We start from the raw sequence: 26,001 nt of genomic DNA on the forward strand, positions 1-26,001 counted from the left end.
AATAGATGTTCGTTTCTATCCTCGAAAACAGGAATCGAGGATAGAAGATAAAATTATGGATGCGTGGGCACCTGTTGATCTTAAGAAGATACTACTGGGGAAGGTTTTCAGTGGAAGAAGTGATAGAAGCCTGCTACGTTGAGAAGCAGATCCACAAGGATTCGCGGGCAATTACAACAAGACCAGCTGCTGATTTCATTGGAAAAATCTCACGTAAATTCTCAAGCTTGGTCACTTCGCCAAGTAACGTCGTACAAACCCTAACGAACAATTTTTTAAGCCCCTAAGAAATAACCTTAAATAGCCGTGCACGTACATAAGTACGCTCATGATGAGGACGGATTTTAGATAGATAGATATTTATAGTCCAGTAAATGTTGAAATTTCTCGTTCGCACTTCTACTAGGTAAGCAACGGGTATCTTATACTCGGAGAACTCGACTATAGCATTCTCTCTTGTTGTGCATTAAATTTGGTGTCAGGTAATTGGTTCTAATTTCTATTCTTTGTTTTTTGCAGGATTGCATTAAATTATGTTCTGCGATCTGAATATGTATTGAGAGTAATACAGTGAAATCTCGTATAAACAGAAACGAAGGTCCAGTGTAAGCACCTCATAAAAATAATAATACGGCAGTGTGTACAGTCTATTATTGACGCGTGGTATGATTAAATTGTTGAAACGAGGTCGTACTATATTAGTCTACGAAATTCTCCCCAAGATATGAGGTCGTATGTTGATCCAGATTATTCTATAGGTCGCAACCTGCGACAGAGACATAGAAAAAAAGGAGGACTATCTAACGAATATTCACATCATTTAGATTCCGAAAATAAAAAAAGAGGCAGAAAGAAATGTCAAAATGGCGCATATGATGAATACGGAAATATTCGGCTCAACGGTCTGGACATTTGTAAGTGCAAATCAGTCCTTACATAGCTGAAATTAAGAAAAATCGTTTTTCAGGTGACTGTATGAATCAAGAATGTGATGGTTGCTGGTATAATTGCCGAAGTTGTGGCTCTACCAGGTGTGGTCCTCAATGTCGCTCAAATCGAAAATTTTTTTATGAGGACATAACATATGACGGAAAAGATTTAAGTATTCAAAATAAATATATGCCAAAATACAGTTAAAAATATACAAGTATTAATAAAATATTTAAACCTAATCATTAAACAGCTAAACGAGCAATAATTAAACTAGCAATCAGAAGAAATATATCACATTTAGCTCTTCTCTTAAATAAATTTATTGATTCAAAATTATAAAACTTTAATATCACCATATTGTTTCCAAACATAAATATAAAAACTTTAGGTGCTAGGTTGGTCCGTTACGAACTAAAAAAAAAAAAACAATTCAACCTCTTAACGATGAAAACAACTCTAGTGAAGAAAATGTATTTAAAATTTGAGGAAATAACCTGCAGTTCCATTCAATCTTGTTCATGAGGTAGGTATTTATCTGGTGCGCTTAATCATCGCCCTCGGTAAGACACAAGTACTAAAACAGAGCAAAATAAGTTTACTCGAGTTTAATATCAGATACTCAGAGCTAGTGAGAGTGCGAACCAGAAATTTCATAATTTTCTGGAATATCGGTAAAAATTGCGGGAAAAAAAAAATCAAAAATTACAGTATTGGGCGCTAGATTGGCCGTGGCAAAAAGTTTCTTGGCAAACTTATAAAAAAATGTACATGATATATAAAATAATATCACAACTTGTTTCAAACGGGTGGGTGTGACAGTTTTAGGCGGTTTGTGGGAGTTGGAGTTTTTTGATAAACTTATAGAAATGTATAAGATATATATAAAAAAATGAAATAATATCACACCCTTTTTCAAAAGTGTGAGCGTGGAAGTTTTGTGCGGTTTGTGGGTTTGGCAAAATTTGGAAACAAACTTGCACTGCGTTTATGTCTCTGGAAGCTGCATTTTACTCTACGAGTAACGAGTTCTTGGGCGCACGAGCTCACCGAAGATAATTGACAGAACGTACCCCGGGTAATACTAAGATATTTTATACGCCCAAAAACACTTAACAAAAATATAAACATAATTTTAACATGAGATTCTTTACTTCCATAACAATGATTCTATTGCGATTTTATAACAAGTCGTAAAGATGGCCTGAATCAATTTGTGCACTTTTAGAAACTTTTAAAATTTGATTGTGTTGGTGAGTTCGTTAATTCGAACTTGTGTATTGGTATTGATTTCAATCTGACTAGTCTGTGCATCAATTAGTCGTGCTTCAGTAAACTTTATCTCTTCAAAATCTTTAGCGTCAGGTGTCCCTGCGACATCCTTCAACGCAGTTCCCAAGAAGTCTAGGCTCCTGGCTACGCCTATACCGAGAGATTAGCCGATTGTCTAACATAGGCGAATTCCTCCCAGCCTAAGACTTTACCGTCTTTAAACAGAATAAATAGACTTGGTATATCTACCAGGGGCTAGCAAGATCAACTCCACTGTGTCACTTATACCTTTGTCAATTTTTAGGCATCTAACAAGTTCATCCAACGTGCTAGGGAAGCGTTTCACCTGTCCGTTGGAGACGCTATGGAGGGGCGGTGCATTCGAGATGCTGACGACGAAATGGTTTTCCAGCATGGCCACTATCGTACGCGATTTCAATGATTCATTCATTGTCGCAGTAGATGGCCTTGGCTTTGGGGATAAAAAGTCATAAGTTGTAGCAGTGGTGCTTTCAGATGTTCTATGGTTCTAGACGGAATCGGCTGTACCATAGCGAATTTCGAAAACTTGTCAATGCAGGTGAGGAAGTATTTCTTATCCGTTGAGAAAATATCGAGGTGCAATATTTCTCCTACATGGGCCGGCAGTGGGGTCTCGCCGAGCTCCTGTTTTCTCGGATGTCGATCATACTTTGCCTTGGTGCAAGTTTTGCCATCGGCTTCTATCTCGCTCGCCAATTTGGTAATTTTTGGGAAGTAGAACTCGGAGAGTACCTGCTTCACGTTTTCTTGGGCCGACCTGTGAGCTCTGTTGTCCTCGGCGGTGGTAAGAATTTCTTTTCTCTCCACAACCGCGAAAATATCGGTTACCCTATTTTTACAATAGCAGAACTTTGTGGCGGGAAATTGTCGAACCAGATCGTCTTGGATTAATGACAGAAGGCATTTACACCATTTGGCATAATGGTGTTGGCAAGTTCCTTTAGCAATGTCTGTTTGCACGAGAAATTGATTGAGTGCCGCGTCTTATTTCCAAACAGTATTAAAGTGCGTTTCCAAGAGGAGCGCCTCTTCTAAAATGATCTGGTTTTGGAAGCAGTTCACGGTTTTGTCCGTAGACTCAATCGTGTGTCTGGTTCGTGGCCTCCAAGAACGTTAGTTGTTGTCTCAAGAGGGCATCTGCATCGAGGTTATTTTTTCCGGGCTTGTAAAAAATTCGTGCGCCGGATTCATCGATGCGTGCTTTCCATCTCTTTATCTGGGCATCCCGATTGGATTTCGATACCGCAAACGTTTAAGGTTGATGGTCGGTAAAGATGTTTATCTCTTTGACCGCATATTGGTAGTGTCGCAACTTGGCTAATGCCCAGACCATGGCTGACAGCTCCCTTTCGTTGGTAGCATAGTTAACCTCTCTGTCGCTCAATGTCTTAGAGATCATTGTAATCGGACGTCCCTCTTGGGACAGCACTGCGAAAATGCCGTAGGCCGAAGCATCTGTCGTTAAATCAAACGCTTTTTTGTAGTCAGGGTATCTGAGGATAGCGTCCTCAGATGCCAGGATATTACGTAGCTTCGGAAAATTGTACCTGGATATTCCTGGACCTGTGTCGGCTAACACTCCCGTTTTCCCTTCAATATGTCTGAAATGGGCCTCGCTATTGATGCGAAATCTTTGATAAAGCATCGATAGTAGCTGGCCAAGCCCAAAAATGACCTTACCCCAAATACGTTTTTGGCCCTGGAGATTCTTTTATGGCCTTTACCTTCTCTGGGTGAGTCGCCGCACCATTGTTGGTAACGATGAATCCTATGAAGCTCACGCTTTTCTTAAAAAAAAACTCCGATATCCTCATGTTTGCATCATATAAGCTCTTTAGAACCCAATGTACGTGCTTAACATGGGAATTTTCATCTTCTGAAAAGATGATGACGTCAAACGTATCAGAACTTGCCGATCTGCTCTCGCAGAATATCGTCAATTGTTTTCAGGAAGATGCTAGCAGCATTCCTGAGTCCGAATGGAAATCTTTGGAACTCATACATCCCTCCGTTTATTGAGAATGACGTCTTCTCACGGTCGCGTTCAGCGTGATCTGAGCCAGACTTCAGATCGAGTGTCGTGAAGTTTTTTCCGAGATTCCCCAATATCATTGAGATATTTGGCATGGGGTATCTGTCTGGTACCGTCCTTTTGTTCAGTTTCCGAAAGTCCAGTACCAAAGGCATTATTTTTTTGCTCGCTTCGTCGGTGCCCTTTTTGTCTACTACCCATATTGGGTCATTACCATGGGTCAATGCCATTTTTTAGCAGTTGCTGAATTTCGCCGTTGACGAAGTCAGCTTCCATGGGATATGAGTACAATTTGGCATAAATGGGCTCCTCGTCAATCGTCCGGATGGTGGCTACCACCGACGTATTGTAAGGAAGAGCCTTATTAGGATCAGCAAAAGCGTTTTTCCTATTCCAGAGCATTTTTAAAAAAGCACCCTTTATTAAGGACGGTGCAAGTGTGAAAATCAATGTGCTCTACTTCGGAGCCCCATATGAACTGCTAGGCAAACAGGTCTTAACAGGTCTAGGCCAACGATCGCCGATTTCGGGAAGGCCGGGGCGTGGGATGGTTGCATTTTGGACAATGACGGGTCAACATCCATAGGTGTGCTTCTTCTAGCCATCCTGTCGCTTCGTGGAGCAAAGTGCACTTGTGCCCTGTGCTGCCTAGTAAGGTGTGGGTTCTTCCAGGCACTTCCCTGCGAGTTGGCTTGTGGAGGGGCTTGTTGGGGCTCCTGTACTTTGGGATGCTGTTTACGGTCCCTATCTTCCTGGCTTCTTGCAAACGAATTTGCGAAGGTGTACCTTTCGTGGTTGGATTCCATTTCTTGCGCCAGGGCAAGCGCTGATGGCATATCTTTCTGCTTTGCCGCAAATAGCGCATCCGTGAGGTTGCGCCTGAGTCCTGAGACGAAAACGCGCAAGGCGTCATCCCGGAACTTCTCGCATAGAACCGTTGCTACCGACGCTTCGTAGGACATAGTTGCCTTGTTGGTAAGCAAGGTGAGTTTTTTCTCAACTTCATCATAATACTGAAGTAGCGTGAGGCTTCCCTGTCTGAGGGTGCCTAACTCTTGCTCGGTAACGTGTATCGTCCGTTTGTCACTGTACGTGAGATCGAGCCGATTCATAATCGCATCGAAATTCAGCACAGTTCCAAAAGATGATAGAACTGCATCATCAGGGCCTTTGACTATGCTCCTGATGATGACTACCGCCTGATAGTGGCGTGAACTATCTTGATAATTTCTAGTATAGTATAGTATAGTATAGTATAGTATGCAGCTATTGCCGCCAGGAGACTTATGTCTCCTGTATCCATATAAATTTTGGAAGGCATTTTACTGCGTCCAATGTTTCGTTATAAGGGACTACTCCCTCTATTTTTACCGGTTGATAAACCTTTATTTGGGGAGTTTCTGCCTGCACGGGGGCAATCCGTACAGCCGCGACTTGACTGGCAAGTTCCTGGATTGTTCGACGCAATTCAATCTCCCTGCGTTGACTTTCGGCAGCCTGTTTGTTCTGTTGTTAATTTGTTGTTAAATTTAAATTTGTTGTTAAACTGTTGTTAATTTGTTCTGTGCCGAAATACATTTTCTCTGTAGTTAATGCGCTAGTGCAAACAGCTTTTGGTGCAACGTTTTCTGCTGAATCGTCGCTCTTGGACTCTGAGTCGCGTATGGTTTAGAATTCCTATATTGCCGAAATCAATTGCTCATGAGGAGTTGTGTAGTTGATACTCAAGCCGTTGTGCCCATGGGGCAAATGGTTCGACGAGGGGGTAGCGGGGACTGAGTCGCCGCTTTGAAGGTATATGAACAGAGCCGTTGCCTTGCCCAGGAACGATAAGATGAAGGGCTCGCGAGGTAGGGGATTCCGCTAAAGCAAGCAAATATATTATCACCACATCAAAGACAAAGAGATATATAAAAGGATATCGGAGGCATCAGGTGTGCCCGCTATTACCTTAAGTGCGTTGCTTAAAAATTGCAACACCGTCCGTGATAGGAATATACTGGGAGTGCGAGTAGTCTGTCACTCTAGCGTTAACTATAGTTAACGTGATCAGTATAACTCCGACGATCCTGTAAGAAGGCGGGAGGTTAAATCTGTTGTGCGTCTAATAAGTATAAGTGTGCTTAAGTATGGGGTGCATAAACAAGGGTAGAAAAAATGGGGGAGATATAAAAGTGAGGGGTTTTTTTTTTATCTGAGGTTGTCCTTATGAACCCTCTAATGAGAACAGACGTTCCCATGTCTGCATCTACACGCTCTTCTGTATAGAGTGCGGTTAGTTTATTCCCTAACTTTTTGTTTTTTTTTCAGATATACCTTTTCTTCTACCTCAAAAATTCGATTTTGTCTAGTAGGTTAAAAATAATTTCTTATCCGTGGAGTAGATGTCTATATGCAGCATTTCGACCGCATATGAGGGGATTGGTGTGACACCCAATTCCTGCTTCTTGGGGTGCCTGTTGTACTTAGCCTTGGTGCATGTCTTGCAGTTTATAACTACTTCGTTGGCGAGTTTAAACATATTTGGAAAATATAGTAATATATATAGAAAAAAATAGTAATCCTGAAGGACTTTTTTAACATTTTCCTGGGCAACCCTGTGGGCGTGGTTGTGCTCGCACGTAATAATTTCTCTCTGTTCATTAGCATCTGTGATATCATGCACGAATTTTTGCAATGCCAAAACTTGGTTGCTGAGAATTCCGTCACTAAGGCATGCTGGATGCATGCTAGTGTGGGCAGGTTGCAGTAAATAGCGTTAACAACATCTATGTTTACAACTTCTTTTATCAGTCCGAACAGGGAATCTTTGTTATCAAATTGGATGATGTGTCGGTTTGGGTACCGTTAGTCTCCGTACGCATTATAGCAATGATCGAGGTGTTAAATGGAAGCGCCTCGTTAGAGTGCGAAAAGTGTTCCCTCTTAAGGATCATTTTTTTAAGTTCAGCTTTTACCGAACTTGGGACTTCTAAGTCATCGATATTTGTGAAGTTCACAGTATCGCCTTCGTGGTATTTTAGCTGTTTCCATACCTAATTGCGTTGTTGCGTATATCTAATGCCGCTCCGACCTGCGTTAGCAAGTCAAAGTGAAGTAAAAAGAATGGGGCTGTTAGGCCGAATATGTGCATTAAGCACTTTTCTTTTACTTTACTGGAGCCGTGAATGTGGAACTCACAGTGAATAGGGAGTCGACAACAGTTATGTTTTTCAGCTCCTTTAGGAGCTTTACATAATTTTTTTCCGCTCCAGTATCTATGAGAATTTTTAAAACTCTCCCTGCCAGCCATCGTTCGATCAAGGGCAATCGGGACCTTCCTCTAAAAAATGTATAAGGTCGTTGGAGTCCAATGAGTCATTGTCGTCCTCAATTGCATTAAAAGCGGCGGCGGCCGGCGTTTTTGTAATCATCATCTTGTTCGGCAGTGGCGGCTTCCTCAACATTAAAAAGCCTCTGGCGCTTTTGGCCAGGGTTTCTCTCAGAGGAGTTTGGTCTATCATGGGCATGTTTATTACTTTCCTGCCCAAAGTTTGAGGGATGTCTAAACTTTGAAGACGATGGATCTATTTCCATCAGTTCTGGGGATTGATTTTGTTTGGGTAGGTTAGAGACGCAGTCGTCCCGTTAGCAATATTCTGATTTCTTTGCTTCACCGCCCTGGCATATGTGGTCGCGAACATACTTCGTTCAATACTGGCCTCTGCCTCTCTTGCTAATGCCAGTGCTTTGGGTTGTGCTGGAAAAACAACAACCTCACAGCTCAATATTTAACTCTAATTGTGTTCCTACAATACAATTTTTAGCTCATTTCAAAACTGGAGATTCAATAAAACTTCCTAGAAGTTAAAATTGAATGCAATGAATGGGATTGCATACAAAATTATGATAAAACTCTTCTCGGGCTAAAATGTTTTACAATAATTTACAATAAATAAATAAAGAACAATTAATAAATAAATAAATCTAACAATTTTGATAATGCAAGCGACATGAGTACATTTTAGGCTGAACTTATCCACGCCAGCCAAGCAAACTGCTTTGGCTGCACACTGTCGAAACTAATTCGACTGTCTCTAAAAGTTTAAAGCGATGATGAGGTGATGATTAATTATGTAATCATTTCGTAGCATTAGTGATACTTCAACCAAATTTATCACGATATCATTACCAGCCGACTGGTATGTACCAGCAAATCCGACTGCCGAAAGAAACTATAAATTTGTGATGCGCAACGACAAATAAGGCCCTCATGACGAGCGAAAAAGATATAAAGCAGCAAGATCGGTAAATCGGCAGCTCCCTCGCAAATCCCTATAACACTTGGTGCAGATCTGATGCTGAAGTTTCCTTGGCTTTTGCTGACGAATTGGAAGGACGATTTCAGCCATTCGACCTTGCGAAGCCCGAAGACGAAGCAGCATTAACATTCATTAATACTGCATGCCCAGCTGCAGAGCCCATTCGTCATGTGAGTCCGGATGAACTTTGTCTACAGATACAAAAATTGCAACCCAGTAAGGCCCCAGGATTCGACGGTATCGATAGCAGAGTTGCCAAAGCTCTGCCAAAAAGGGGTATACTCTTCCTTGTGCTCCTGTTTAACTCTATGTTACGTATCCACCACTCTCCTACACAATGGAAGTGCGCTGTGAGATCGATTATACCAAAGACAGGCAAACCGGAGAACCTTGTTGCGTCATACAGACCAATAAGCTTGCTGCCCACATTCTCTATAATATTCGAGAGAATATTTCTTAGCAGAATGATGGCAGTTAGTTGTGTTCAGGATGCCATTCCAGATCACCAGTTCGGCTTTCGGAACCTCCATGGAACCCCAGAACAAGCACATCGTGTAACGCAGCATATCCTAGATGCCTTTGAAAACGGGCAATACAGCTCTGCAGTCTTCCTAGACGTGAAGGAAGCATTTGATCGTGTGTGGCATAATGGCTTTTTAAGCTAAAATCCCTTCTGCCAACTGCGCAATATCTTCTCCTAAAATCGTATCTGCTGGAGCGAAAATTCATGGTCGAAGTGAGAGGTGAAAGATCTACCATCAGATGCAGTCGAGCTAGCGTTCCGCAGGGTAGTGTACTGGGTCCTGTTCTATACACCCTCTACACTTCCGACCTGCCATATCCCAGAGATCCGAGTACCCTTTTGGCAACGTATGCTGATGACACAGCCTTCATCGCAAACTCGCCGTGTCGATTGGAGGCATCCAGGAAAACCCAACAATTCTTGGACCTGTATAGCGAGTGGACAAACAGGTGGAATATATCCATCAATGGAAACAAGTCCCAGCATTGCAATTTTCCCTGAGGCATAAAGTCCTCCCTAGGGTCAAATTGCAGCAACTTGCCGCGGGAAGCTTAGGAAACTCAACTGGTTTTTGAAGCCAGCGAGCCAGCTAAGCCTAAGGAACAGAGTGGTGCTCTACAGAGCCACAGTGGTCCCTTCGATGACCTACTGCGTCCAGGTATGGGGTACGGCCTCCGATTCTAACATCATGCGAGTGCAAAGGGTTCAAAACCGAGCGTTGCGCATGATCACAAATGCGCCCTGGTATGCAAGAAATGTGGACATTGCAAACGACCTCAACCTCCTCACTGTCCTCACAACAGATCAATCACCATTCAAGTCGCTACAACGATCGGCTTCAGGCCCACACGAACCACCTAGCGGCTTCTTTGGCTAACCCGACGTACAGGCGCAGATTAAAGAGGCGACATCCAGGAGACCTTTGGACAACAAGGAGGCGACGAACGCGGGGGCTCCTCCAGTAGTCAAAAACAAAATATAAAATCCATTGCAATAAAAATTGTTAGTTTATCCTTCCTTTTATGTTTCCATGTTATGTTTGTCACGATTTTGTTAGTTCCTACGTTTTAAATCCATTTAATTGGTTGCTTAACGTTAAATAAAAATGTATTATTATCTCAAAAAAAAAAAACAGGTGCCAGTTTAAAAGAAAATGGTAAATATTTTCGAATTAAGGTCATGAAATATTCCATTGATTAATTTTATAAGCAATACACAAAAAATGATTATTTAAGAAGTGGCTTACCAAAATGTTTTTAATATACCGATAAAAATTGGGAAGAATAAAACGAAAAAAAATCAAAAGATTGGATGTCTTTGTTATACTAATACTTTTTACGTTAAGGGGAGAAATGTGTTGTTTTTAAAATCTTAAGCCCATATGAAACAATTTTTTGTGTATCACTGAATTAATGTTTTTAAAAATTAAAAGTTTTTTAAATTTTAATATCACCCCAATAAAATATTTTAATTTATTAAAATTAAATTAATCTTTACAATTAAAATAAATAAAATATAAAGATTTATAGGGTCTTCTCGTCTTTTAAATAAATTGTAGCTTTTTGTCTAAAAAATAAAATAATATTATTTATTGCTTTACCTTCATTACGATTACTTTATTTATTAAATGAAATTAATGAACCATCTGTAACTTAAAAAAGAATTGGGCATCAATGATACTGAAGTTATGAATATTTAGATTTTAATAATATTGATGTTGAAAATCGGTTCAATAATTTCTGTAGAATTAATTACACAATGTTGAAAAGACGGTTTCGCAAATATGACGCTCGGCGCTCTTGGCGCCAGTCACTTCTGGAAGGCATATCTTCCACAGCTTCGAGAATTAGCTTTTATTAGCCATTTGTTTGCCAAAATATTAAAAAACAAAAAAAATCAATTGTTTAAGTGTCTAAATGTATTTCCCCACATAAGGTTAATTGGACATGTTCTGGAATACAGGATTCCAACTTAACTGAAAGGAAGCTTGCCCCAAGTTCTGTAGGACAACAAAATGCCAAGGACTTTGAAAGATTAATCTAGCGATTTTACAGTTTAAAATGTGCATAAAAGGCGGTGATTAACGGCGTTTCTGTAGGAGCTTAAGAATTTTTCCTTATCTCTACCAGAATTTTCGGCAGTTTATTTAATGTTTTTAGTGGGTCTGGCCGCGCCAGTATATCTTAAATGATTTATTGTAAACATGACTACTTTAAGAAACTCAATTATGATCTACGGCACCTCAGCTGAGCAATTATATCTGCCTCTCACGCGCTCTCTATCTCTCTCTCTCTCTCTACTGTAGGTACGCGTCCTTTTTTTTGTCTTTTTGTGCAAGAGCCAGAGAGAGAGCGCTCTAGAGCCAGCATGCTGCAGCAGCTCTTTTGTTACAGCGACAGTCGATCACTGTACGTGTGCAAACGTATATATTCAAAATTTGACAAAATATGCCCTTTACTTTACAAATTTATGGACTTTAAATCTGTATTATATTTGATCGAATTTTGCATTGCGTTAACATGATAATTTTTGTACATAATAATGCCTAATTAAATTCATTAACTACTTTATACTAGAATAATTGTTGTTAGAGTATTCAGCTTGCAAGGTGAAAAAACATATTTTGTTAGTGTTATGTCCGCTGGTCCTGCCTCAAAAGATCAATTTTGCAATAAATTCTATTTATCGATTTTTATGCTCTCAATTTATTAATTGTGCACTTAATGCATTGCTCTGCAACACAGTCGTTCTTACATTGCAATAAATGTACATAATAATAATTTCATAGATTACTTTATACTACAAAATATGTCGTTAGAGTATTCAGCTCGCGACATGGAAAATATATTTGAAGTTAGTGATTCTTGGGTGCGCTGGTCCTGCCTCAAGAGTTCAATTTTATGTAAATTATCAATTTTCAGTATTTTGCAAATGCAAATATTATTTTGTTGAATGTTTTTGTTATATTCTAATTTGATATTTTTAAAAACCTCGCAATTTGCGGGGGTAAAACGGCGCTCCAAATTTATTGTTTCTTCCTTTAGTTCCTCTTAATCCGTTTTTTAAAGCTAACAAATACATAGAGCTCATCGTTTGCTACTATTTTTCCAAATTTTAATAATATATCCGTATTTATATTCAATAAAAGTTGATATGTAAAGTTCAGTTGTAAACGGTAGCTAATTCGAACGGTGATTTTAACTAACGAATATTAAAATAACTTCTTAAAAATAATAATAGTTAGAGCAACAATTTTTAAATAATATTTTATTAAATCATATTACAACGAAATTGTTTCTTAGATCAAAATTGATTTCGGACCTAAAATCGTCTTCTAGTCTAAGCACTTTTTTGCTTACTGTTCTCACTCACATGCAAGTGAATTATATTTTTCGGTTCTTATGCAATTCTTAGGCAATTATTGCCGCCACCAAAGAAGTGGCTGCAAAACCAATGTATGGCCGTTACGCAACTTGTTATTGTAATGTCTTTGCTGGAACTTTCTATCTACTGGTTCGAATTGCGGGTTTTCACGATGTGCCTTTTGCTTTCACCTTGTCATTATAGTCCCGGATATTGTCGTCCCTTCTTGTACAACGATTTCATTTGGTCCGGACGACTCGAACCTTCTTGAATCTCAGAATTGTTACGAACTGCTTTTAATTTTATTTGTGGCAGTGCCGGTAGCTCATGCTTTTCCCAAGGCGGAGTTTCCCCTTGCCAAAAAAGCACGCAACATATTATCGATAACTATTGACGTCTCACAATTCTACACAACTCGATCTCTAATAAGCATTAATTTTACATAAACGACGAAAACTAATTTCTGGGCATATGTTCCGACCATGCGCACCCACCCAACCTAGGATGCCAGACAACTGAAGGCTCCATCTCCCCTACAATGAACACTCACTCAAACATTCTGGTAAGTTCACTCGTTTTTATAAACATAAACATAATTTTCGACTAATTCTAACATTATTCACATTTCCTTGTCAATCCCTCATCAGCAGCAATCACCCTTATTCGTCGACTGCTTCTGGGAAGTTCAAAGCCACAAGTCTAGGAAGCAATTGGTGGTGCTTTGGAAGACGGCACTACAACGTATTTACATACATACATATAGCGTCACCTAATCTTGTGGAGCTCCAAGGGATAAGACTGGTCGTGCGAACCAAACGTGAGTAAGGGTTGTATTTCCCTGTAAGACTAACTAAATTCTCGCGACCCCAATTTAGCGGCCATTGATATGGACGACGACTACAATTTGGCCTCGCGTTTGACATTGGATTGATTAACAAAGATCGAGTTTAAAAAAGTGGTAATTAATAAAAAATTGAGTTTTAAATTTCAGCGCCAGGAATAGAAGTAGCAGTTTACGAGTGTTAACGGCAAACGGTCGACGCCTCACGGAATACTATCTCAGGATTGTACTGGAGTCAAAGGAGGCTGCACCGGAAGACTCCCAATCCAACGAACGTGGTTTTTCCTGTGTTCAGTTACTAGTTGGCTATATATATATAAATTTAAGTTTAGCTGCAACTTGATAGCTCGTCGGTATGGCTACGATTGACTATGATTTGCATTTAATCATGCTCCCCGCCATATTCCTAATCCTCTCCTTGGGTCATTGGACACAATCCAGACCGTTTTAGAATAATCCCGGAGCGAACCGGGATTATGTGTGTTTAATTTTGTACAAGTCATTATTATGCCAAAATAATGTGTTCTGATATTGACAGAACCGTTAAATTGCCAAATGTTGAGCTTTGGGATTTTATTAGAAACGCTCTATAACATTTAAAAATTTAAGAATTTAAAGGAATAGTTTTTGAATGTAATCACCATTCTTCTATCTCCTTTTTTGTAAATAATATAATCAATTGCATATCTCACTTATCTGGTAACAGGGATTCTAGTTTAGAGTTATATCAGCATTAAGGGTCTGGGCAAATATAAGAAGGCAAGGGGATTCTTTCAGTATTCAAGGGTTGATTTTATTATATTGCATTGCATGTTACTGAACATGTATTAATGCAACTAGAAATTGTATGTACATATATCATCATCCTGATGAGGAAAAGGTTATAAAAGCTAAAAGGCTAAAACAGGAAATGTGAAATAAAAAATTGTCTTAGTAGTAGACTACTAAATTGGAAGAAAAAATTTATTAACAGGATGGGAGAAGAGCACTTGAAATCTTGTCGCATATACATAAGTAAGAAGAATTGAACTAAATCATTTCTACGGAATAGATAATAGACTTTCTTTTAAATGGAGGTAACTTTATATCGAAAAGTTTAAAAGGCAAAAAAATTAAGATCTGAGGACATAATTAACATTATTAATTATATTTCCACATTAGAAATTACCACATCAGTCAAAGGATGGCGCTTACTTCTTTTTGAAACCCAACATGGTGTTGGCCATTCGTCAACATTTGTCAATTATAACTAGAATGTGGACACGCAATGCTTCAACTTGATTAAAAATGAGCAGCTGAATTTAATGCATTAAATGTATATTAAAATTAATTTTTTTAAATGTTATCAAAATCGATTTAATTGACAAAAGACTTCAAAATAACCTTGCCTCTTAAATTAAATAAACACTTAACAAAACATTTTCTTTTATTTCCTATTTATTTGAGTTTTAACTGACTTGTCTCTGTGGATGCTCCTCCTCATCCTGAGCTCCTTGGTCTTCTTACTTATTTATTTATTTCTTACAGATTTAAAAATTTATATTTGCTTCCACATCTCTATTCCTCGAAATATTTTATACATAAATTGGTTGTATAAATTCTCGGTATAATGGCATTTTAAAAAATTGTAATTGTATAAATAGTAAACGTGTAGAAAGAGAAAAATACAATCTCCTCGAAAAATGTGAATCAATTTTCATAGTTAATAAAATTTTAAAAATATTGAGATATCTTGCAACTTGGAACGTGCTCAGTAAGCGCAATAGTACATATTTCAAGATAGCGCAGAAGTGTTATTAATACAGCGGTTATTGATACCGATTTCCTTGTGGTATTAGTACAAAATACGGTGGAATTTTCTAATTACTTTAGCTCCTCGCACTATTACCAGATATTCTGGAAAACTGTGGATAGTTTTGATTAATTTTTATGGATCCGTACTTCAATTCAACCTAATTTCAATGACTCTTTAATATCATAACTTGTCCCACTGTTTTGCCTTTTTCTTAAAAACTGTGGATACATTTTTTTATACAAATTTTCCTAAAATGTCCCTAAAGAAATTTCATTAAGTTGGTCTAACGTGCATTTTGGAACACGCTCTGCGAGTGGAATATTCCCACAGAGGGAATCAATTTTTTAATTTCACAGTTTATACACTTTCATAAGCCTATAAACATAAGTCGTATATGTTTATTAATTAAACATTTCGGCATTGTTAAAATATTGAATTAAGTTCCAAATCACGAAAAAAGAAATACAATAAACATCCATGTTTTTTTTACGTTCTTCTAAGCTTATTTTTATTTTTCCATCGTACCTTAATCGCCGATGGCTCCCTGACGCTAGCTTGACGAGCATTTTATTTTATTGCTTACCTTCCATTTGTAACAGTATTAAAAATTTTTGTGTGCACAGCCACACAGAATGTTTGGTCACATGATATGTTCACCTGACAAATTCACAGTATTCATTGAGGAAAAGTTTGCTGAAAACTTTCTGAAACTTTGCTCTATATTCGGTTAAACAAAAATTTTAAAAAATGAAAATCTGTGGTCCTAAACTATCTCTTTGTGGTCTAATTATCTCTGTTTGGGGTATTGTCCAATTGGTGAGTATTAAGATTCCAATTTTGTCAGTAGTGAAATATTAACCATATACATATTTATATTAAAGGTTCTAATGGGTCTATTCTTCTACATAAATAGTGTAGCCCTTATTGAGGACTTACCGCTAGAAGAGGAATACCACTCTTTGGAAGATTTTTATGCAGCAGCAAATAGAGCATACAACCAGGTACGTCTTCGGTATGGATTTATTTTTTTTTACTAATTTGAGGTAATTTTTTATTTGCTTTCAGAATGCCTACAATTGCTGGATTGCAGCATGTATCTATGTTTTGACCTTGTTGCTATCCGCCCAGCAATTCTACATGAATAGCAGAGTAACTGCTAACTAATAATTTGAAATGTAGTTACCTAACTACTTAAAACTAGTATTGAAATTTTCGCTTCGATATATTTGTTAGAAGTGTTTTTCTTGTAATAAAGTTAAAGTTCAATTTATATACTGTAGAATGCTTAATGCATTAAGGGTTGAGATGTGGTGTTTGTGTTTTTAAAGATCCATTAATTTCATTTCCTTTATTGTTATTGTATTCGAAACTTCTTTTAAGAATTTCGATAAATAAAGCTACTGCCCTTCGCATCAGTCATGAAATCACTTTTATATTATTAAAGAGGTCAATCTCAACAACTTATTGAAAACCTGGGAAATCGCTTAAAAGAAACAATATATCCCTTGTCCATAATTTCTTAGAGATTTTTCCTACAGAAAGCCTTAAGAACGGTATTTAAATGTTTGAATAAAATTGTGTGGAACGTTTTGGCGATTTTTCAAACGTCCATAATGATTATTTCTCTCAATCGTAGCAGACCTGAATTCCAGTTATACTTTTTTAAATGCTATTATTAAATTTACCTGTTTTTTTGAACAAGTTCATCTTTAACGCTAGGAGTATTATTCAATGATTACACGATTATTGATACAATCAACAAACGAAAAAATAGTTTCAAAATAAAAGTTTTATTTATTCTTTGTATACCATTTGATTATACTTTAGATTTAACTATACTTATATTAAGGCTTAAGCTAGGATCAATTTTATATTTTTATGTCATTTAATTCACGTAAGTACTTGCTAATAACTTCGTGGAGCTGCTAATATAATTTTGACGATTTTGGAATGACCCTAAAATAATGTTTAAATCATACAAAATATATTACTCAGAAATGGTTAGTTACTTTGATTTGGTGATTGGAGCGGTTTTTGTTAGTTAATAACATCAAAACGTAAATTTTTATGGAAATTTGTTGTATATTAAATCAAAAGATACGGAACTTCAAGAGCTATACAGCTTTGAAATTCGTTTTCAAAAAATCCACAAAAAGTGCAAAAAGGTAATATTTTCTTATTTATTCTATTTAGTCAAAATTTGTTTGAAAAGCATAGATAGTTTGAAAGCATAAAAGCATGAAAAGCATAGAATGTCAAGAACACCGGTCGCCAAGCAATATTGATTTTAAAACCATAATCGAGGAAATGGGTAAGCCGCAAGTTCAGGATTAACCGCAGTCCTTGCTCAAATGGCGCACATCTACCGCCCATCGCAGGAGTCCGGACTTTGGCAGGTATTGAGGGACAAGATCCGATTCGGTTTCCTGGATACAGCAAAACAATATGCAGGTGAATAAGGTGCATGTCAATATCGCTGTGGACGACCAGACACGTCACAAAAGTGGCCCGAGTGCGGTCGACTGGGCAATTCGAGAGCGGAAGGAATTCACCCAGTTAAGAAAAGTCTAAGCTTATATTCTTACCAGCGGAAAAAAGGAGGCGACGCTAATTGGAGGTATGAAATCGAATTTTCACGGAACATCAAATGAGCGGATTGCGGCTAATTTCAGAAAGCGAGGGAAGCTCGTGGAAGCACTAGGTGCCACGGTTCAGTCTTTCTTCTCGGTGGTGAGAACGGCGCCTGGCTTGGATTTGCCTGCAATTTATGGGAAATGAAGTACTTCTAGTCTACAATATTGTTCTACCTGGTCCTTACCTGGGACAAGCTGCGTACTTTGGGATCGATTTCTGGCGAGCGTTCGGGTTAGCACTATCCGTTCCGAAGCTTGTGTTGGTGAATTTATTTTTGCTTTTGACAAAGCCTTTAATAAATAAAGCTTTTAATAAATTCTTTAATAAATCTATTTTATTCACATAAACTTTGTTTTAATTTGTGCACTATTTCAAACAAGGCAATTAAACCTTTTGTTTTTTTGTCTTTGTAATCTGTTTACTGCTTGTTTGGTGTTGTTTTTGTATACACATATGTAAACTACACTGTGCCCCGCTCTCCCTCTCTCACCCACACAAAATCCAAAGTTCTAATCGTGCTAACTGCGCTCTTGCTAGCTTGCAAGTATAATATTAATTTTGTTTCTTTGTAATTACCTGATCAGCCAAAAATGACTTGCTGGTTGTGTGATAAAATGGTGCACTCTAAGTGCGCTGGTTTTACCGACCAAACAAGTGATGACCTAGCTAAGGGCCCTAATGTAAAAGTACTGTTATGTAATGTAATGTACTGTTATGATGCTTGCCTAGGGGCAACAGGATGAAATCGATTATGATCCAAACTTAAGGTGGCTTGAAAGGACTAGCAGTTTTGGCGTGGCTACAGATTGTTTTCGTCGAGTTGATAATCTCCTTTCCACGATAGATTGGCAGATTAATAGCCTTAAGCTATTAGAGGAATTGCCAAAGCGCAAGAAAGCCGCTGGGGGTAGGCTGCATAGGTTCTACTAAAAAAAAATGTTCGTTTCTCGGCTTTCCCCTGATTAAACATCATCTGATGTATTGTTTTATATACAAGTCAAAACAAAAGCCGACAACATAAAAGTGAAAGAATGTAAGTTTTCCTACGCTAGGGACATTTCATCTTTCAAGATATCTGCCCCTAATGAGCTGTTTTTGACCATATGTACTGTTGATTTTTGGCAGAAAAGAGTTCGAAGTTAAGATCAAAAAACAGGGCCATACTTTATCCTCTTCAGAAAACTAACATCTAGTCTTGTACAAGAGGCTTGTGTAGCAAGCTAACTAATTGTCGCCAGAGATACTTAACTTTGAAGTTTACCCAGGTGTGTACACAATATTCAAGCACGATTGTCCCCCCAGGCGGGGAGGTGTATTCCCGTAATTTTTTGATGAGTCCCGTAACGTAGAATTCATCTAAATCATTTGTCCGCTATCTATGCCGTCTCAAATAAGCTGTCCGATAGGGACCACCAATTGGTAGTTTTAGGTGATTATAATATACCTGGCACTACGTGGTCCATAAAACAAAAATTGAATATCTTTATCTCTTTATATACGACGACAAGTCCTGAAAATGTGTTTCTGTCCAGAGTAGCTTCTTTTACTCAACCTGAAGATCCATTTTCAACACTTCAACTCCAAAGTGACAATCGACAAAGGTACCGTACTAAAAGAGAAATCAGAGAACTCAACCAAACGAATTGATTGGTTTTGTAAGGCAACCTTTCTAAGGCTAAATAATGTAAAATTTTACAACAGTTACCTAATTCCCGGCCCGAATTATGTAGGGGAGCAGGGACGTTCCCCTAAAAAATTAGATGCTTCGGAATCGGATGTGTTATCTGCCTCGATTTCCGCTGTTTCGTAGGATGACTTTACCCTATACTCCTGGTCATTTGACTGCTCTTGAGTCGTATAGTTCAACCGTTGACGACTGTGAGCTGTCTGCTCGCCCCTGAATTTAGAACGTGATGTGGGATCGACGTCCATTGGTTCAGGGCTTAGATTTTGCGCATAGCCTTTTCGAGGATTATTTGATTCATTGCTCTGTTGCGTTTGGCCTTTACTTCCTAGGTTTTTAGAAAACTGAGAACTATAAGCTTGATTACTAGTGCCCGGTGCATTATTGTTTTGGTTTCGCTGGAAAGCACCCTGGGAGTTGTGGTGGTTATTACCTTGTGTGGTGTAATGAAAGCGGTTACCCTGGCGACGGTTTTCCGAATTGTAAGATTTTTCTTCTACATTTTTATTAAAGCTCGCAACGAACCAGGCTCGTTCATTGCAAGACTCCGCCCGTTGAGCCACGGCTAATGCTGATGGCAAATCTTTGAGCGCAGCTGAGAGAATCACATATTTATGTCATAAGACAACAAAGTCTTACTAATAATAAGAGTTGGCTTTTTCTCAATCTCTTTATAAAAGGTCATTAGGGGGAGTTCTCCCTGACGCATAGTAACCATTTGCTGCTGGGTTACCTCGATTGGAGTTTGTTCTGCATATGCGCGGTCCATTCTAGCTATTATAGCATCGAAATTTAGTACTGTATTATGTGACGTAAGCATTACTCCCGCGGGACCTATTACCTTGTTACGTATGATTCCTACGGCCTGATAGGTTCTAGAACTACCCAAAAATGGTTTGTAGATTTCGTAGGCGTTAACTGCTGCGGCTCGCCATGCGACATACTCATCTTGTTTGCCGTCAAAAACTGGTATTGACTTCACCAAGTCTAGTGGTTCATTACAAGGGATAGCTACGTTGTTTTGTATTTGCTCGTATACTACTAAGCGTACACCCTCATTTATTCTCTGCCTATTTTCAACCTCTTTAAGCTTGTCTGAGAATATTTTTTGTTGGTGCTCTAGTGCGCCATTTACGGCCGCTTCCATGAGCCTAATTACATATTTATTACTAATGGTACCTAAAGATTTCGCCTGTTCTTGTGTTGGTGTTGCCTCTTGCCCGAGGTTGATTTTGGAATTCCTGATCGTTAACCTTTTTTACTTTGTCCATTAAGTTTTATATTATAAATATTAAATATTATATTTGAAAGTTTCTCTTTTTTGAAAGTTTTCCGCTGGCTCGAATTAGTCGTATCGCGGCATGGAAGTTGAAGCCATTCCGAACTACAAATACATCATAATGGCTTTAAACTGTACACGCTCTAATTCTAATTAATTATAACTCTACACCCATTTAAATTTAGTACGTTATCCACGGCAACATATTTGAAAGCTATCGATCGCATTGTAAGTTTTAATGGCAAGAAATGTCCTTATACTGCAGGCACAATTTAACATAGTCTGCGTACATAAATACCCGCGAATATTTTATTACCGAAGGAGTCGTTAATAAATAAAGTAAAAAGAATGAATACAAGAAAGAGAATGTTTAAAGAGGACCCGTTGCGTCCTGGCATTCAAAAATTTTAAAATCAAATTTAGAAGATCAACAGTGAAACCTAATAATTCAAGTTACCTAACCAAAAAGGAATGAATAACAGAGACAAATGTCTTATTAATGTAAGTGTAGTGTATTAATATAAGTGTCCGCTATTCACCCTGTCTCAAATAAGCTGTCCGATAGGGACCAATTGGTAGTTCTAGGTGATTTTAATATACCTGGTACTACGCGGCCCACAGAAGAAAAATCGAATGTCCTTCTTCCTGTAGCTCGTCACGACCTTATTGAAGGCTTGCTCGACTTATCGTTGTCGGAAGTTAATTATATTCGAAACTCTCTTGGTCGATTTTTGAATCTATGTCTTGTAACAAAACCTGAATGTGTGTTTCTGTCCAGAGTGCGTTTCTTACTCACCCTGAAAATCCATATCATCCAACTTATGATGTGACAATCGACACAGATAGAGTAATAAAAGAGAAATCAACCAAACGAATTCATTGTTTTCGCAAGGCAAACTTTCTAAGGCTGTACAATTTTATTTCTGGCTTTAATTGGTCCGATCAATATTCCCGCAACATAATGGCGTATGCCATAATTATTTTGTATACCGCAATCAAATAATTGTTTAACTCTTGAGTTTCGATGTCCTATCCGTTTATCTCCAACAAACCTTCTTGGTTTAATAAAGAGTTGAGTTAAGAAATGTAAAGTCCAAACTTTTTAACGTCCTTATGGCTCAGTGTTACAAGAAATAATATATTTAAATGTTATCACTCCTCATTTGCAGCATCTTTGTATATCACCTTGTCAGCACGGTTGTATGAAACGCAGATCACCAACCATTAACCTTTTGAAGCTAACATCCTTCGTAATACAGTGTTTCAATGATAATCTCCACAGATGTCATCTACACTTACATTAATAAGACATTTGTCTCTGTTATTCATTCCTTTTTGGTTAGGTAACTTGAATTATTAGGTTCAACTGTTGATCTTCTAAATTTGATTTTAAAATTTTTGAATGCCAGGACGCAACGGGTCCTCTTTAAACATTCTCTTTCTTGTATTCATTCTTTTTACTTTATTTATTAACGACTCCTTCGGTAATAAAATATTCGCGGGTATTTATGTACGCAGACTATGTTAAATTGTGCCTGCAGTATAAGGACATTTCTTGCCATTAAAACTTACAATGCGATCGATAGCTTTCAAATATGTTGCCGTGGATAACGTACTAAATTTAAATGGGTGTAGAGTTATAATTAATTAGAATTAGAGCGTGTACAGTTTAAAGCCATTATGATGTATTTGTAGTTCGGAATTCGAGCCAGCGGAAAACTTTCAAAAAAGAGAAACTTTCAAATATAATATTTAGTTATTTTGTTATAATCGACCCAGTTATGAAAACCCGGCATCGCTTAAATAATTTGCTAAAGTTAAAAAATCACTTAAATTTTGTCTATCACTTAAATGAACGTATCATTGCCCCCCGATGTATAGAAACAGTAACGAAAACAACGACAGTTACGAGGACTTAATACAGAGCTATAAAGACATAAGAAACAGTAAACAGCAAGGGGGTTACATTGACGGTACTGAGACCGACGACGATATAGATTTAAAAAACTTAATGGACAAAGTAAAAAAGGTTAACGATCAGGAATTCCAAAATCAACCTCGGGCAAGAGGCAACACCAACACAAGAACAGGCGAAATCTTTAGGTACCATTAGTAATAAATATGTAATTAGGCTCATGGAAGCGGCCGTAAATGGCGCACTAGAGCACCAACAAAAAATATTCTCAGACAAGCTTAAAGAGGTTGAAAATAGGCAGAGAATAAATGAGGGTGTACGCTTAGTAGTATACGAGCAAATACAAAACAACGTAGCTATCCCTTGTAATGAACCACTAGACTTGGTGAAGTCAATACCAGTTTTTGACGGCAAACAAGATGAGTATGTCGCATGGCGAGCCGCAGCAGTTAACGCCTACGAAATCTACAAACCATTTTTGGGTAGTTCTAGAACCTATCAGGCCGTAGGAATCATACGTAACAAGGTAATAGGTCCCGCGGGAGTAATGCTTACGTCACATAATACAGTACTAAATTTCGATGCTATAATAGCTAGAATGGACCGCGCATATGCAGAACAAACTCCAATCGAGGTAACCCAGCAGGAAATGGTTACTATGCGTCAGGGAGAACTCCCCCTAATGACCTTTTATAAAGAGATTGAGAAAAAGCCAACTCTTATTATTAGTAAGACTTTGTTGTCTTATGACATAAATATGTGATTCTCTCAGCTGCGCTCAAAGATTTGCCATCAGCATTAGCCGTGGCTCAACGGGCGGAGTCTTGCAATGAACGAGCCTGGTTCGTTACGAGCTTTAATAAAAATGTAGAAGAAAAATCTTACAATTCGGAAAACCGTCGCCAGGGTAACCGCTTTCATTACACCACACAAGGTAATAACCACCACAACTCCCAGGGTGCTTTCCAGCGAAACCAAAACAATAATGCACCGGGCACTAGTAATCAAGCTTATAGTTCTCAGTTTTCTAAAAACCTAGGAAGTAAAGGCCAAACGCAACAGAGCAATGAATCAAATAATCCTCGAAAAGGCTATGCGCAAAATCTAAGCCCTGAACCAATGGACGTCGATCCCACATCACGTTCTAAATTCAGGGGCGAGCAGACAGCTCACAGTCGTCAACGGTTGAACTATACGACTCAAGAGCAGTCAAATGACCAGGAGTATAGGGTAAAGTCATCCTACGAAACAGCGGAAATCGAGGCAGATAACACATCCGATTCCGAAGCATCTAATTTTTTAGGGGAACGTCCCCGCTCCCCTACATAATTCGGGCCGGGAATTAGGTTACTGTTGGATACAGGAGCCTCCAAAATATACACAAAACCTCTATCAGAATTAAAACAGCTCAAACCGGTGGAAACACCATTTGAAGTCACGTTAATCCATGGCCATACAAAAATAGAACAAAAGTGTCTGTTTCATATATTCAATGTTAAGTCATACTTCTTCTTGTTAAACAACCTGAACGGATGTGACGGAATTGGACTAGATGTGCTAAAAAGGGTCAATGCAAAAGTCGATCTAACAAGAAACATCATTGATCAGAGCAAATTTTTTACTCAAAATGCAGAAATGTAAACTTTATTAAAAACGATGACGTGGACGTGCCAAACGCCGTCAGCGAAGATTTCAATGCATGATCAAAAACAGATCAAAAGCCTTTGCGGACCCAAACGAGTCCTTCCCCTATAACATAAATACGGTCGCCACGATTCGCACTGACGGGGAACCCGTATATTCAAAAATTTACCCATACCCGATGGGTGTAACCGATTTCGTCAATACGGAGGTTAAACAACTCCTAGCAGACGGAATAATAAGGTCATCCCGCTCGCCTTACAATAACCCAATTTGGGTTGTTGATAAGAAGTGTTTTGACGAAGAAGGTCATAGGAAGAAACGTCTCGTTATTGACTTCAGGAAACTGAATCAGAAAACAATCGATGACAAGTATCCTATACGATCCATATCGAACATACTGTCGAACATTGGAAAAGCTCAGTACTTCACGACTCTTGATCTGAAGTGTACATTAAATTGAACTCGCGGAGCGCGATCGAGAAAAGACAGCTCTTTCGGTCAACAACGGAAAGTTGTAGCAGAATTCAGCAGGCTTCCCTTTGGTTTAAAAAATGCCCCATTATTTTCCAACGGGCCATAGATGACGTTCTGAGAGAACACGTCGATGACGTAATCATTTTCTCCCAAACAATGGAGAGTCATGTCAATGATATAACGCACAAGTGTTCTACAAGCCGGGAAAAGAAAACCACGTAGCCGACGCTTTGTGAAATGCAAAACATAAATGCATTAGATAATGATGCACACTCCGACATCGCTACTATCCACAGCGAGGAGTCATTGACCTACACTGTAGAGTCAACAGTAAAACCGGAAAACTGTTTCAGGAACCAAATAGTGATCGAACAGGCGGATTTCCCGTCTATAAAGTTAATCATCCTTTTTAAATCAAAAACGCGTCACATTGTGCGATTTACAGATCGCACAACATTGCTTCGCTTACTAAAAGATTTAGAAAAAAAAATTAATGTCGTCAATGCAATCCACTCCGAGCTACCTATAATCGCCTTCATTCAGCCCGGTTTAATCGTCGCTTTTCCCTCAACGACATTTAGACATTGGGAAATTATGACCACGGAACACAATAGAGCCCATAGAGCAGGACAGGAACCGTAAAACAGGTCCATCGTGACTACTTGTTCCAAAGCAAAATGCAATCGTTACCCAGTGCAACAAACCATAGCGGAAACACCAATTCCCGGTTATACTGGGGAAATTATTCACATAGATATATTTTCAACTGATCAAAAGCATTTTCTAACTTGTATCGACAAGTTTTCAAAATTTGCTATAGTCCAACCAATCGATTCAAGAGCAATCATAGATATCCTCCTATACTACAACTAATAAATGTGTTCAACAAAATAAAAACAGTTTACTGCGACAATGAAAGGTCTGTCAACTCACAAACCTACGATCTATCCTAGAAAATAGGTATAGTAAACAGGTCTCAAATGCGCCCTCGTTGCACAGCACATTTAATGGCCAAAGTGAGAGATTTCATAGCACCCTAGCGGAAATCGCACGGTGCATCAAGATAGACAAAAATATATCTGGTGCGACCGACCTTATTCTATTTGCAATAATAAAATATTACAGAACTGTCCATTCGGTTACAAAAAAAAGCCTCACGAAATAGTTCATGCTATTCCACCAGATCTTGCGGACACAATGAGAGACAAGATCAAAGAGGCGCAAGAGAAAACAGTTAGGTACTCAAATGCAGACAAAAGCAATAAGCAATAC

The 26,001-nt window shown here is 38.4% G+C and overlaps 2 protein-coding genes and 2 long non-coding RNA genes across 5 annotated transcripts; 3 read left to right on the forward strand and 1 right to left on the reverse strand.

Annotated features, from left to right (window-relative positions):
• Window positions 1–670: 670 nt before the first annotated feature.
• LOC26526943 (ARL14 effector protein) lies at window positions 671–1,229 on the forward strand. The gene is made up of 2 exons (XM_015157398.2): window positions 671–914; window positions 968–1,229. The coding sequence occupies exons 1-2, from the start codon at window positions 725–727 to the stop codon at window positions 1,135–1,137; spliced, it is 360 nt and encodes a 119-aa protein (XP_015012884.1). The 5' UTR covers window positions 671–724; the 3' UTR covers window positions 1,138–1,229.
• An 11,340-nt stretch (window positions 1,230–12,569) lies between these two features.
• Window positions 12,570–13,587, forward strand: LOC113564614. 2 transcript variants are annotated; one of them, XR_003408134.1, is made up of 3 exons: window positions 12,570–13,025; window positions 13,111–13,280; window positions 13,339–13,587. It is a non-coding gene; the product is annotated as an uncharacterized LOC113564614 (long non-coding RNA). The 2 variants fall into 2 exon arrangements; XR_003408135.1 differs by having other exon boundaries at window positions 13,114–13,280.
• Window positions 13,588–15,697: 2,110 nt separating this feature from the next.
• On the forward strand, window positions 15,698–16,523 carry LOC6548605 (ribonuclease kappa). Its single transcript, XM_001973868.3, has 3 exons — window positions 15,698–15,915; window positions 15,981–16,100; window positions 16,165–16,523. The coding sequence occupies exons 1-3, from the start codon at window positions 15,847–15,849 to the stop codon at window positions 16,261–16,263; spliced, it is 288 nt and encodes a 95-aa protein (XP_001973904.1). The 5' UTR covers window positions 15,698–15,846; the 3' UTR covers window positions 16,264–16,523.
• A 738-nt stretch (window positions 16,524–17,261) lies between these two features.
• LOC113564615 lies at window positions 17,262–18,677 on the reverse strand. The gene is made up of 4 exons (XR_003408136.1): window positions 18,310–18,677; window positions 17,918–18,023; window positions 17,685–17,857; window positions 17,262–17,525 (listed from the first exon to the last, which is right to left on the reverse strand). It is a non-coding gene; the product is annotated as an uncharacterized LOC113564615 (long non-coding RNA).
• Between the last annotated feature and the right edge of the window lie 7,324 nt (window positions 18,678–26,001).

The sequence above is a fragment of the Drosophila erecta genome, unplaced genomic scaffold (assembly GCF_003286155.1).
Source record: "Drosophila erecta strain 14021-0224.00,06,07 unplaced genomic scaffold, DereRS2 tig00000246-arrow-arrow-pilon, whole genome shotgun sequence".
Classification (NCBI taxonomy): Eukaryota; Metazoa; Arthropoda; class Insecta; order Diptera; family Drosophilidae; genus Drosophila; species Drosophila erecta.